This window comes from Netta rufina (genome assembly GCF_964035555.1).
Source record: "Netta rufina genome assembly, chromosome: Z".
Taxonomy (NCBI): Eukaryota; Metazoa; Chordata; class Aves; order Anseriformes; family Anatidae; genus Netta; species Netta rufina.
In genome coordinates this window covers 40,474,818-40,489,830 of record NC_140126.1, presented here as the reverse complement: position 1 = coordinate 40,489,830, position 15,013 = coordinate 40,474,818, and the positions used below count along the sequence as shown (strand labels likewise).

The following is a 15,013-nucleotide window of genomic DNA, read 5'->3' as shown; positions in this document are numbered from 1 at the left end:
GGACTTGGTGCTCCCCAGAGTAACCACAGGGTCTCTAACAACTGTTATCAGAGACCTGCTGAAAGAAGTTTGTGTTGTGGTGGGCACATACACTGTAGTGACTAAGATCTGTGTTTCTCTGTGGACAGTCACACCATTATATGAGTACTGTGATGTTTCAGTGGCTTACAGTCAGCACAAACACACCGTAGCTGCCTCTATTTCAGCATGGTTTCATAGCAGAATCTGTGTATAATCCCAGCTGGTAGCCTTTCCACAACTTATTTTTTTATTTTTATTTTATTTTTTTTTAATTCCCCCCTCAGTATGCACCACAAGCACCTGTTGGCGCAGCCCCTACTGCTGGGTACCCAATCTTACAAACAATTGCAGTTCTGGTAGCTGTTGATGCTCGAATGATAAAGCTTGAATGATAAAGCTCGCAGTTTGTGGGCTGCTGGGTGGCTGGTATGCAAAAAGAGATCAGTATCTTCTCCAAAATGAGAATAATCTCATTTCAGTTGGCAACCCATGCAAACCCCAAACACAGATTAGGCAATCAGCAACTCTCTCTGGTGTGCACTGTGGTTTTTCTTCACCAGTGTCCCATCTGACATACAGCACCTGCATGGTTCTCCTAAATATTTATATAGCTGCTGTCACATCTAGCATAACCCTGCTGCTGGATGGCCCCATGGCAGGACAAGGGGTTACCATGACCCAGAGCAGGGCAGGAGGGGCCGGGAAGGAGCAGAGCTCCATAGGGAAGCAGCAGGCCTTGCTCCGTGTGGGAGGCAGACAGCCCTCCTCACACTGCCAGGACGGGGTTTAAAGTTTCCCTTCCCAGTGCAATACTCATTCAGGACATTTCTTCAGAGCTATCTGGCACAAACCACAGGGTGCCCGTGGTGCAGGGTCACTACCTATGAAGCCCTTGCACTGCTGGGCCGCAACTTCCCCTCATGGTCAGCTGTCAGGATGTGGGAGGGCATCCAGACAGCTGAGAGAACAAGAGACAGCATTTATTTATTTTTTTAAGAAACTAGCAGCAATATTTAGTGATATGAGAGGTGAGAAAGGGGACACACCACCAGCTGCCTTCAAAGCTGATGGAGAACTAGGGAACACGACACCCACCAGCGCTGACCACTGCTCAAGGCAAAGACACTTTGCCTCCCCTTAGAGGAGCAGCTGATGCTTTATATTACACCTCAGGCTGGCACCAGCAGGACACACAACTGAAAATCCAAAAAAAAAAAAAAAAAAAAAGTACATGAAGAAATAGAACTGCATTTAAATATTAGTTTACACATGTTCCATTTTATCATTATTTAACGTTGTGGGGGTTTTGTTTGTTTGTTTGTTTTTGTTACAAAATTATGCATAAACCAACTCCAGCTTGAGTCCCTGATACTTTGGGATAAGGATGTGGAAAGCGAAGTATAGAAGTTGCGCTGTACTATGTTGACAAACATGATTTTCTTAGAGCGTTGTATTCCCACTCGCTGCCAAACAAAATTTGTATGTCCAATTTCAGGACAATTTTTCACCTATTTTAGAAGAAAAATGAAAGTGAACTACCTACGCCTGGTTGTATCCAGTAACAGAAGAAAACACAGCAACCCCCGCCACTAAAAAATGAGCAGTGGTTTTGCCAATTACTTTGACTACAAATTAAGTTAGCCTGAACAACCAGCCACAGCAAAGAAGACGAGGCCTTGTGACTGAAATCACAAGACTGGGGATCAGAAGGCAGGTTTGGGCTGGCAGGGTTCCCAGCAGGCTGCTGCCCCACAAACCCAGCACGGCAGGGAGGTGGCTGCGGGCTACAGCAGGAGCTCGCCGCCACTCCAAGTCTCTAAGGGTTTCAAACTACTCCCTGGTAGCAGCTAAATCTTCCCTGAGAAAGCAAGACAGCTGGCATGGGGATGCTGTTTGAAATACTGGATCAGATGCAGCTTTGAGCATTTACATCAAAAGTCTGTATTTTCTTCTGTTCTCCACAAAACATATGTGCGGGGAGTTCTGTTGCTTTCTAATAAAGACAACTGATACTTCTGGCAAAATCAGGCAAGACTTTTAGTCGTGTATAAAGTGGAAGCAGTATATCACAGGATGATTACAAAGAACAAGAGCTCTTTGTTTAACTTAATTGCATTACCCAGGAAAGGGTAGTGAGGAAAGGGTGATCAGTACATATGCAACAGAAGAGAGAAATAAACAAGAGGAAAGATAGTAAGATTGTTAACTCCTGCAAGACTTCAAAGACGGAACTGCATATTTTCCAGAGACATACAAGCTTTAAAAGTGAGTAACACAGGAAGAAAAATTAACACAGAGGCAGGGTCTTCATACAAACAGCTACTCAGAGGTACAGAAGCTCACACATTTTAAGGAGACAGGGCCTACTGCTCCTGGTCATCATGGACAATGCTCAGAAACTCCATGCATTTCTACCAGAAAGAGGTTTTGTTCCAGCAAATACAGATTTTCTGATTTATTTATTTTTTATTTTTTTTTCTGATTCCAGAAAATATCAAAATAAAGACTTCAGACCAAGCCTGTGTTTGGATTATGCATGACTCCACTGAACTGATCTCAATACTTGACAGAACAGGATGAATTGTTTTTCCCGATGAGATCCATCCTGCGGAGTTGCTCCCACTCAATGCAACGATTTGCCTCGCGGTTTTGCAGGATCCTGGTCATCAGAGGCCGAGTGGTTTTCTGGAAGCAGCTTTTACAGTTCTGGCCACAGCTACCAATTAAGGGAGTTTGGTGAGCCCGCTGCAGGGGGTGTTGGCCATGAGGGCTAAGCGCTCACTTGCTGATAAATGGAGTTTGGCCTGAACACTGTTGTCAGCTGCCGTGCAGATCACCCTGCAAGTCTTTTATCACTTATGAAGAGAGGCCTCCCTGAAGGAGATAATTCGCCCTCTCATTACACACTCAGCTGTAGGATGTGCTGGGGCTGAACCTGTGGGCCAGCCTAATCCCAGCCCGGGGCACGAGGATTCCCGAGGCTCTGTTGATCCAGCCCTGCGCTATCAGCACATGCCCGGGAAAGGAAGGAGTCAACTTGTCCCCACACCCAGCAAAACTGCAGCACTGCTCCCATCATCACGTGCTCCAAAAGCATAACTCTCAGACACGGACATGCCCGGCGCTCGCGGGGTGACGCGCTGCGTTGTGCCCTTTTGGTGGTCTGGCTTCCTGTTTTGTCCCTAAATGGGAATATTTCTCCCTCTTTCAACAAGCTGGCATGATTTATTACTCCAGCACAGGGAGAGGAAAGGGAGACTGACTGTTTAAATGAGAAGAAAGCAGGGGAGATATGTGAAAGGGCCAGACAGACAAAAGATCTTAAATTTAAACCTCATAAAAGAAAACAAAAACTTGGATATTTACTTTTGGCTCTGCTGAAGTTATGCTGGGAAAAAACAAAGCCAAACAAGGACACCAGCATTCTCTCACATGTACATGCATAGCTGCTAATCAGCCACACAACCTCTGGCAGGCAGCTTCATTGCTTTTGGCCTTTTGCCTCTCCCACCCTTCAGCTGTGTGTCAGTTTAGATTAAAACCTTGGTGGGAAGAGAGATTTTCCTGCTCTTTGGTTTACAGGACACCCAGCAAAATGGGACTACAGTTTGTTCAAATACCTGGAGATACTGCAATTGAAATAACATTTTGTAATGATTCCTAATGGGCTTCCAATGACCGCAGGCTTCCTTCTGAAACGCTCTGTTATGAGAGAGATGTGATCAAACCTTGCAACAGCGCTGAATCAGAAAACACAGGTCCTCTCCACTTCGTCCTGTGACTAGCAAAGTACACCAGAAGGGCAGCAGTATTTGTTTTCAAACATTGCACAAAGGCATTTAGCTTCTATATAAACACAAACAGAAGTTTCAACTACAGGAATTTTATTATAAGTCTCCAAAAGGCAGTGCAATTTCATATAACAGCTGATGTTTTCAGTATATATTTTCTATTAAAAAATAAAAGCCTCAAAACAAACAAACAACAACAAAAAACTGTCAGCCAGTGCTTCGTGCTTGAATGGAGGAAAGCAAACTGCAATGTTAGCAAACATGGCTGAACAGAAGGAATGTTCAAAGGGCTGTTGAGAAAAAACTTGCATCCACATTTCTTGCATTGCTGTGATATTATGGCAAAAGATTTTGGTATGCAATCGGACATAAGCATACCTAGCAAAACTGGACACTATGAATGCAGCAATAAACTATTCAAAGAGCCACATGGGCAGACACTTCTAGGATTTGTCATGGCTTATCAGACTCACACATTGATATATTACAGAGAGAAGCAGCAGCGTTCCTTCATAAGTTTGGAAAAACACCTACAACTCAGCTGCTTTGAAGCCGCTTTTATTTCACTTGACTTTTGGATTTTAAGCAAAAACAAATGTGTTCCAAGAAATACACTACAGCCTAATGACCAGCTAAAAGGAGTTCTTGACATCTCATCTCAGCATGAAGTTCCCAGGCACGCTAAGCTGCTTTGAGGATCTAACCCAGGATGTATTTTGAACATGTTTATATCACTGCATGCATGCTATGCAGGAAGCTTTCATTAGTAGTTGAAAGAAATCAACTTAATCATTAAAACCAGAACTTAGTCAGAATAGTTCCACTGCAGCTCCTGAGGCTGCTACTGATGGTAAATGTAAAATACTAGCTGCAACAGCTTCAGAGGGCCCTCTGTGGCACCTGAGGAGAGCACTCCCAGACCCCTCTTGCCCTGGGGAAACACACATTAATACAGACAAATAGCTCTGAAACACAAAGTCAATTCCAGGCGAATGTCCAAAGTGTATCAGACATTATTAAGCATACGGACCACCTTTGCCAGGCTGGAAAACACACTCTTCCTTGCTCAGATCTCAGCCTAACCACAATCTTTCCTCTGAGGCCCTCACGAAGTCAGCCTCCCCAGGAAACATCTTCTGAATGTGGCTAGGGAAGGCAAACAGCTCACTCTTTGACTTTGCCCCATCTTTGAACACTTCTTCACAAGTCAGAAAGGCTGCAGAGGGTAAGGTGGCAGGAATCAGCTGCAGCAGCATATCTGAAACATGCTTGTATTTCTAAGACATCTGCTTCCCAGCATCACTCTACTGGGAAAGGTTTCACTGAGAAGTAGGTCTTGGGTCTCCTGGAGGAGGTGGGAATTGTAAGTGAACAAAACAAAGCAGCAGCATTTTAAAAAGAAGCTGGCATGTGTTTTATATACATCTGCCTTCATGGTTTCTTCGGCCCTTTACTCAGAAAGATTGGTGGCATCTCCTCTACAGACACTAGCATGGTGAAAACAAGAACTACTGTAGAAATCGAGTTTCAACACCACAGAAAAACAAATGGTTATGCAAATTAGCATGAAAAAAGGAAACAAAGTACTGTCATGTTCCCTGTGAACACAAGTGACGATGCATTCTCCGAGGCCCCTAAAATAACAAAATTAACCCATCCATGGATCTCCAACAAGTGGCCAACACTTCTCCTCCTTAAAGGTTGTGTTCCTAGTCTGTATTCAGAGGAGACTCGTTGAAGGTTATCTAGGTTCAATTTTGTGAATAAAACCTTTGGGAAGTGAGTTTTGTGTCTGATTATTTCCTTCCTTCAAAATATTTTGAAAATTACTTTCCTGCATGGACTGGGTAGGGTGTTAATAAGCTTATTTAATTAACACTATTAATGTTTGGAAATGGATTAAACATTACCGAAAATTAAAACCAACACACGTTAAAGATAAATGAAGTTCCATTTTGCTTAGCATTCACAAATAGGATGAGAAAATGACTGTTTTTAAAGAGAAAAGGAATAGCATGACAGTTAATTTCACATTGGAATTTAAAGAATGACCACTCCATATGTAAGTGGAATAATTTCTTTTCATGGCTCTCCTTGCTTCAGGAGTCTTTCTGTTTATAATCCTATGACCAGCTACAAAAAAATAGTCATTGACCAGACTGGAGAAAGTGTTATTCTTACAAGACCTTTAGAACAGGCGCAGCCTATGAAGCAGGACCACACAAACCCAATACAAAACCTTGTTTTTTCCTAAGTATAAATAGAACAGTTCATGTGCACAATAAGATGAAAGCAAGCAGTGACTGCAGAGCTTAATCACTGTATATAAAGGCCATCTATCAAGCATGTAACATAGTGCCCAAATCACATGTTTAGATGTGAGTGAATATAAGACGCCATTAGCAACATCAGTAGCTCTAATTTAGATAGGGCCTAAATAGGACAGTCTAGGCAGAACATTTTATTACTAAGACATGCACGTTAGGAGCTTTTAAAAGAATACATCTTGTGGTAGATGTAACAATGGCTATCAGAAAGAATAAAAAAACAAAGAAAGTCCTCAAAAAGTCTTGGAAACAAATATATTGGAACATAGTCATACAGAGCTTTAATTACCCATAGTCTTCTGGGAACAACTCAGAAGCTTTGTGTGTGCATACATATAAGGTACATTTGCTTTGTCTTTAGAAAGGAACAACTCTGAAGAGACACAACACTTTCCCCAACAGGACACATGCCCATTAGCTACTTTATAATAACACTTTTAGAGAAAATGGAACAAAATTCTTCAGAAGATAGAGCACATGGAATAGATTCACAAGAATGGATGAAAAGCAAGTATTGAAAAGTAATGGGGTTTAAATCTCTACCACTGTGCTTAAATGCAACTTACAAAAAGTCTAATGCTTAGTGTCATGTAAGGCAACCTTGGGTGAAGCTGTTACTTAGGATGACTGTGTAAATATTAGTTATCTGCACGACCCAATTCACCCTATCCCCTTCTCGATTATTCCCCTCAGAAGAGAGGATGTTCAGCCAGAACAGTCAGCAAGTTTTAATGGGAATAAATAGTTGTATTATCACATTTTATTTCTAAAAATGTCATAGGCTGATGCCTCTTTTGTAAGCTATGTTCCCATTCATGCACATACATCCTTAGGAAGTTATTTCCTTTTCATTTCCTATCTGTTCATAAACAATATCTTGTTTTCCCAGCAACTTTCAGTAACCTTAGCCTTTGGAACCAAATACCTTGCTTCACTGCCCTTTTTTTTTTTTTTTTTTTTTTTTTTTAGCAGTTGAATTACAAGCAGGCTTCATTTGGGGTATCACTGGGTATTTTGTCTTTTCTTTTGCTCAAAGATAGAAATCCAGTAATACCTTACAACCCGCATTAAAAATTGTTGTTCTGGGGTAGCAAAAATGAAAATAGTGCATGTGGAGCTTACGGAGTCACTTCCCTGGCAGCACTTTGATCTTGCCTCCAGAACCTACAGACCACTAACATTTCCTTCTAAATGTAATCCTTACAGGGACCACCAGTTGATTTCCTTCTTCCTTTGCTTCCTCCATAGCTTCCACCACACAGCGTGGATGCTCTCCATAACAGGCATAGCAAGTCAGCCTAATAGCTCCCTTCTAACCGGTATTTCTGCTCTGTGGCTTGCTAAGTAGCCACTGGGTTAAAGGAGGCTCTTCCTTTTAAAAAAATTGTTTGCAGGGAGATTCAGATCAAAAGAATTCATCTTTAAGAATTACAGACACACTCACAACTAAGCAATGGTTAAGTTTTGGTTATTCTAAATTCCCAATTTTTTCTTTCAAGGATTTAGGAACTGCTAGCTTAAGTAAGGAAATTCAGCTTCCCCAACCTGTAGTTCAAGTGTTCCCATGTGTGCATGGCTATCAGACTCAGGAGAAACAGTGTACATGAAAATCTATGTCTTCATAAACCACAAACCCATGCTGGCCGTGCCCATATCCTTCCGCTCCTGCCTAAGTACAAGAGGGGGTAAATCAACACCCAAAATCCAAGGCGAGACTTCCCCCTGCAGATGTTTTTGGTATTGCTAATTTATCTTGTCAGTACAGGAACTACCAGTACCCAACACATCTCTAAACAACGCTATCTAACAATAGCTGGTAGCAGTGTTTCAACACTACCTATTTGCACAGGAAAGAAATCCTCTGAGGGGAGGTACAGGGCATAATTTAAATCACAGTGCCATCAACCATACCCGAGGTTGCACTAGGAGTGTCTAACTCCAGTTTCCATAGGACAAGAGTTGTTCCCCTCCCCACCAACCCCTTTCCCTAACTAAAGCTGTGGTAGGAGAAAAAGCAGTGAACACACCACAAGCTGGCAACAAGCTTTCTGTTTGCACAGAGTGTTTGCTTTGAGTCTTCTTGCTGTACCCTGTAATGCTCTGGAGACAACTGCCCTGGATGAGCTAGTGTGGCAGGGTGAAAAAACACTGGGGCTAGAACTTGCTCAGCTGCAATACCATAACCAGGTGCCACATGCAGGACATGAAAATACTCAAGATCTTTGCTATAAAGTATGAAAAGCCACAGAGACAGGACTGCCCCTAGGTCACAGGACTGAACCAACGTTCACTCACAGCCAAATTGCAGGACAGCAGTTTCAAGGAATGAGGATCAAAGTTTTCAGTCACTTTTTACTTTTGTAGTAAAGGCATTTTTTCTGCTGTCCCTTGCAAATTTGCATCACAAATACTACATTCCATTTGATAACAGCTTTTAGCCATTCCCAAACAGTTACAAAAATGCAACTGATGAAGAGATAGACTTCCATTATGATTAAGGATGCCTAACAGATGAGACCCAAGTGGAAAAAACAGACCAAAAAGCCAAGTCACCTGTACACGCTAGCTTAAGTGTTTATTTAAAAAGTAAACTGTTGGGCACATTGAAATTTAAAAAAAAAAGAAAAATACATAGAAGAATCTATTAGATTAAGCAGTTAAAAGGCAGCAATATTACAAGCTGTTTACATACCAACATATACATTAATTTAAAACAAGTGGCATGTCACCAACATGTAAAACAGACTTCAAAAGTTAAAAAAAATCAAGTTGACTTTTGAAGAATATGAGTCTACCACATGTGTGAACATGGGTTTGGTCATTCAGTTTAAAATCCCCTTTTGCACTGAAATGTTCAGTCTTCAAATTATACAAGTGGATAACTAGCAGCTGTTGCTATTCCACAGTGGTTCTTCCTGTCTTTGGCCATGTAGATATATCCTTTGTCACCCCACTTCTCACCCCAGCTGAAATCAGAAGTGAAAGGTTTATTTTAATATTCTGAAAGACTTATTTATCATTCCCCCCCGCCCTCCCAAAGCATTTATATTGAAAACTGCTGCCTTCTACCTTCAGGTAAAATTGAAACAGCTGGAACAAAATTGCTTTCCAGCAAAAAAAAAAAAAAAAAAAAAAAAAAAAAAAAAAAATGCATGTTACAGAAGAAGCATCCCAAGCTCACAGAAACAGTGCAGCTGGATTACAGGTACTTGAAGCTCAGGTATTGCAAACCTGGATTACAGGTACTCAAAGCTCAGACGCTGCTCCCTGACAACTAAGGGAGGACAAAGACTGCAAGCAGCATGAGGGCAGTGCCCCAGTAATGTGGAGAGCATGAGACAAACTCATGTGATGTGCCCTTCAGCACCAATATGTTGTTTTCCCTCCAGACTAGGAGGGTAACCCCATTTTTAAAGTTCAAATGTTACCCTATTTCACACAAGTGAGCAGTCCCACTGCTTCTGAAATTCCATTACCTCTGACACTGCCACAACCTGTTTTTCCTCCTGCTCCCCATGCAACTCCAACATCTACTAGCTCTATGAGCTGCTCCAGTACCAAGCTCTCAAATTAACTGAACATGCAGAAGAATGAGATTACTGCTTGGGACTTGCTGTTAGACAGCCAGCAGCCTGAGCTGGCTTTTAACTTTTGCCATGCAATGCCCTGAGAACAATCTCCAGACTTTCTCTATGCAGATTTCAACTGTTGTTGCTTCCCTCTTATCCCAAGAGAGGAACTACTCTCCCTCCTCTGCCACTCCCAAAAAGCACCAGGCACAAAGGGAAAAAAAATCTTACCTGTTCTTAACAATCCAGTATTTCTTCCCATCTACATCTTCACCCTCAAAACCATAACCTACAACCAGAACGCCATGGTCCAAGTCTTCACTGCTACAGTCTGGCTCATAGTAGATACCTGAGGGGGTATAAATTCACATGTCAATAAGCTCTCCTGCAGGAAACCCTTCTTCCCCACCAGAATCCTTGTTTCAAACTGTGTTGCACAGCTTCTTGAGATAGTCAGAAAGGAGTGACAAGTGAAATGTATCACTGGGAGGACCTAAGGAACACATGCAAACATATGCAAGAGGAGTACCAACTGTGGGAACCTGGACTAGAATTAAAAGGACTCTTGATTGTGTCCTACATCAGTTTTCTCTGCTCATTAAACTGAAGGGTAATGAATAATGAGTATTCAAAGAGTTCTCTGCATGCAAATTGCTAATACCCACCTGACTGATAAAACTGGAATGAAGAGTGGCCTGCATCAATAGCAACAGACACTGGACCCACAGCTGCTACTGCTTTCATGAGAGCTCTTTCATGTCCTTGGGGGATGTCAACAAAGCCAGTGTCATTAGCAGCATTGTACTCTGCCTTGTAGCGACAGTCTTCATCATCCTGAATAAAAAAAGTTACAGATATTACATAGTTCTCTAGTTTACACACAGGTGAACACAGGAACTACCAGACATTCCAGAAATACACTGCCTTGAAAGCAAAAGACTGAAAAGGATCTGGTTGTTCCAGCAGTGCTTTGAAAGGAGAAGACCAGAAGGAAAACAGAGAAGCTGCTTCTGAGTTTCTCAAAGATGCAGAAAAAGTAAAATGCAAAGGGTAGTAGGGCCCATAAGGAAAGCTTTACTGGGATGCAGGGGACCATCACATCCTGGAACACTGCATTCTTTGGTAGGCAGGACAAATCTCTTTTCAGAGAGGATGAAGCCCAGAATGCATTAATAGGCAATGGAAGAGAGCCAAGTATTCATTAATTACAAAGCAGTCCAAAAACTGCTCATTGAACAAGCACTTAAATCCACAATTTTAGTCTGTCAGTCTGGAAAACTGTACAGAATTACTTGGAAGTTACTCATTAATATTATATGAACTTACAGCATTCCTGTATTTTGGGCTGCTTCTTTGCCTTTTTTATACACACACAAACTGAACCGTGTGTACCACAGGCACTTACTTTAGAAGAGAGGCTTAATTTGTAAGTTTGGGCATTTGACATCAGAATAGAAGTTTGTGTGTCCCTGCTCTACCCATGTGATAAGTTAGAGCTCACTAGAGCTCTTTAGTTGACTCTCCAACTAAAGGAATATGGACACATGCCTCAAATATTTATTTTTTGTACTCAGCAAGTTAAGCACTTCCTACAATCAACTGGAACCTCTGGAAGAGCCAAGTTTACAAAAAAAGAAAAAAGCAATTACAAGAATACAGGTAGACAGGAATTCAAATCCATGGTTTGTGTTATTCACAGTGAATGGCACTGCTACTGCACATTCAGTCAACAAAAAACTGCAAGGCAAGACACTCTCTAGGGAGTACTACTCCAAGTGTAGTGGAAAAGCCCAAAGCTTAGACTCACATGACACCATTTATTACTGCCCTTTTGCCCCCTCCTCATGCCTGTTGAGCTTTTGGTAGATCATTAGAGGTATTTTAAGTCTGCCCATTACGTGCATTTATGCACATGTAGCCCAGAAGTCCAGAAGTAGAGCATAAGGCATTGCCAACAACCACCTGAGAAGAGTTGCACCTGCTCAAGAATTACTTGGTCTACAGGCAGCAATCCTGTAATAGCTTAGCTATGAGAAGTAGAATCGCACCCCTAAGATTAAGCATTAGTTTTGGCAGGAGCCAGGTCTTGGTTTTGTGTGTCAACCAAGATAAAGCATGGCATCTGATAGGAGGGCAGCAACGAGTGGGAGGAATAAAAATATTTGCTCTAGTTTTTCCAACTGGTCTGGTAAGATTGTGACCTCAAAGAACAATGTAGTATGTGATTCCAACTGAACCTGGGGCTAAAAGACATTCCAGTTTTCTTTGGGAAGATGCAAGAGGAAAAGCAGATGCACTGAGGGCTACTTAAGCATTTTCCTTTCTAGGGACGAGTTTCCCGACACATACAGTTCGTTCATACAAAAGATGGAACACATGCAGAAAGTTCACTTACCTTTGCAGTGTATGGGTAGGATTCCTCTGAGTCAATTCCCCCGTTATCCTGCACATACTGGAAAGCCTGGTCCATGAGACCACCATTGCAACCTTGATTGCCTTCAGGGCGGGAGCAGTCCACCAGATTCTGTTCACTCAGCGAAACAAGCTTGCCAGTTTTTCTGAAATGCTGTCCTTCGAGAGCTCCTGTAGTGCTGAAAGCCCAGCAAGAGCCACACTGACCCTGAAGCAAGAAGTGGAATCACACGTTACAACTAACTTTGACAGATTAAGCAATTACAGTTCCCATGCCACCAATCTAAACTTGGAAAAGGCAAAAGCCACAAGTCCAACTTTTGTTCCAAGCTCCCCCAGTGTTCAGGAAATGACACTACATTTCAGTTCTTAGACATTTAGTACAGGACATTTAAACAGTTCTAATGGAGTACAGCAATTTTCCTGAGATGAAGCTCAATTCAGTGTGGTTGCACTAGACTTCACAAGTCAAAAGCATTTTTCCTGTAGGGAAATGAAGGCAGCACTCAGAAAACTGGTTAAAAATTGACGATCACAGAATACCTGGTCTTTAACTGGAGTTACATATCCTTTCTCTCTCCAGTCTACAGACCGTGGTGCTTCAAGGAAGTTGGGCTCAAGGAACTGGGATCCTCTGTACTTCCTTCCTGACTTCTTGTGTATATAGCCATTCATCAGCTGTCTGAACTCCTCAGTCGTCTGAAGAAAATTCAAAACAATGCAGTCACCACCTATTACGCACTGTTGTTTAGAAGTGGATGTTTCATATCTCAGTACATACCATGTCACCAAACTGATTCATTCCCAACTTGTAGCTGTGTTTTCCTAGTGAGTGATCCAGGTTATGGAGTTCAATCATTTTCAGATTCTTCTCCCACACCACTCTTCTCCAGCTTTCCTCTCTCTGAGGGACCAGAAAACAATGTATTTTAAAGAGAGGGTTCACATAAAATTTCAGTGGAGTGATAGCGCTCTTTCCTATGGCTTGGGTACAAACGTCAACTCATCCAGCAAAGAGTTGGGATACTGCTTCAGAGCTGGCCATCCCACCACCCCACGCTAAAAGCGAGCACAGTACCACTGGGTGTTTATGTAAGCCAAGCAAAAGGACCTAGGGAGCGGGGGGGATTATCTTTCACAAACGCAGACCGTGGCCAGCGTTAAATAAAGCAAAGCAGTCATGACTCAGCTGACGGGGCCCTGTGGAGCCACACGCCGCCCCGCCAGGCTCTCAGCTCAGGGCAGCCCTCACCTCACAGCAGTCCTCCCTCACCTCATGGTAGTCCTTGCTGTGCCACGACTTCCACAGCTGCCAGTGGCCGTCCAGGTCGGGGTCTATCCTGGGCGCCGCGGCGGCCAGCCCCAGGCAGAGGGACAGCAGGGCGAGACCCACGTTCATGCTGGCAAACCTGCGGGTCGATGAGGCAGCACGGCTCAGACGGAAAACAACGCGCACAGAGGAGCAAAACACAACACGGCCCGGCCCGGCCCTGCCCTGCCCTTCTTTTCCTTTTCCCTTCCTTCCCTTCTTTTCCCGTCCCTTCCCTGGGAGCCTGCGGAATGGCGGCTCCGTGCCGCGGGCCCGCCCCGCCGCGGGGCGGCCATGCGGGACCCCCCCCCCGCTGGCAGCGCCGCCTGCGGGGCTCCCCCTCCCCTCTTCTCTCCCCTTCCTTCCCTTCCCTTTCTTTTCTTTTCCTTTCCTTTCTCCCTCCGTCCCCGCTCACCTCGCTCGGTCCCGGCGCTGCCCTCCCCGGCTCCCAGCCCCGCGGCCCCTCTTATAGCCGCCGCCGTGGCCGTGCCCGCCCCGCCGCCACCATTGGAGGCCGGGCCGGGCAGCTCCGCACCGCCCGCAGGGGCCGAGCCGGGGCTGTGTGGGGGGAGCTGCGGGTGGGAGCAGGGCGAGACCCCGGGTCCGTGCCCTGGGGGCTCAGATCAGGGCTGCCTGAGGCAAGGCAGGCGGCTCGGCTTCGTCTGCTCGCCCTGTGCCCCCGGGAGGGTGAGCGAGCCTGCCCCGGGCTGAGGGTCGGGGCGGAGGTGAGGTATTGAGTCCTTTGCACATGGACACAGGGCACATCAGATCAGATCAGGAGGAGACAGGCTTTATTTTCAACAGGGTGCTTGCCACGAGGAGTAGAGTGTACCAGGTTCCCCCCCGTACCAGGTTCCCCCCATAAGCTCTGGTAAAGCCAGCATTTCGGAGTGCTTTTGCTTGCATGCTGAAGAGTGAAAAAGCCAGGGTTTGTAAGCTGTTGCACAACGGCAACAGGACAGAAATCACATGATGCATGCTTCTCCCTTTTTTTTGATGTCTTGAGACACAAACTGTGTCATAACACATTAAGAAAAGCCATACGTGTTTCCTTGCACAGATTATCGCAGGAGCAGCGTGGCCTGGAGAAGCCCCACAGAGCCAAATTCACACTGGGAAGCTGGAGAGGCTGGCTCTTCAGTGTCCCCGTGCAAGTCTCCTGTCGCTGAACTGGTGTACTGATTCCACAAAAAACGTGAAGTGTAAATACACCTAAAAATGGTGCTCCTTAATGAGTCAGCAGTCATGCGCCAGCCTTGCAAAACCTTGGAGAAAACAAGGTATTTTAAAGCCGAGCTGTTTGCTGAAGCCAAAGCTTGTGTACAAACACTCAGGACTGGCCTATCAGTATGGTTTACATGCATACAGCCATGTCGGTCTGAGCAGGAAAATGAGACATTGTATAAAAGAAATGTTGAAAACACTTCATCAGAGTGGGACTGCAGCAAATGCATGCTGGAGGCATTATAATTTTTAGTAATTGCCTACTTACTGTTTTCAATAGTTGCTTTGCAAAGGTGTGTTATCATATTTCTAGTGGTCTTTGTGGCTAAAATTTCTAAAAGCTCCCGTTTTGCTTTCAAT

At 44.0% G+C, this 15,013-nt stretch overlaps 1 protein-coding gene across 1 annotated transcript; it reads right to left on the bottom strand.

The window, feature by feature from the left end:
• Positions 1-8,695: 8,695 nt before the first annotated feature.
• On the bottom strand, positions 8,696-13,967 carry CTSL (cathepsin L). The gene is made up of 8 exons (XM_084305267.1): positions 13,845-13,967; positions 13,394-13,529; positions 12,902-13,024; positions 12,664-12,819; positions 12,104-12,328; positions 10,374-10,542; positions 9,940-10,057; positions 8,696-9,105 (listed from the first exon to the last, which is right to left on the bottom strand). The coding sequence occupies exons 2-8, from the start codon at positions 13,517-13,519 to the stop codon at positions 9,006-9,008; spliced, it is 1,017 nt and encodes a 338-aa protein (XP_084161393.1). The 5' UTR covers positions 13,520-13,529; positions 13,845-13,967; the 3' UTR covers positions 8,696-9,005.
• Between the last annotated feature and the right edge of the window lie 1,046 nt (positions 13,968-15,013).

Excerpts from the sequence above, each read along its gene's own strand:
- CTSL (XM_084305267.1), bottom strand. The coding sequence starts at position 13,519 with ATGAACGTGGGTCTCGCCCTGCTGTCCCTCTGCCTGGGGCTGGCCGCC. Across the intron at positions 12,329-12,663 it reads TAACTCCAGTTAAAGACCAG|GGTCAGTGTGGCTCTTGCTG; the intron begins GTATTCTGTGAT and ends TTCTTGCTTCAG. Across the intron at positions 9,106-9,939 it reads TACTGGATTGTTAAGAACAG|CTGGGGTGAGAAGTGGGGTG; the intron begins GTAAGATTTTTT and ends TTCTGATTTCAG.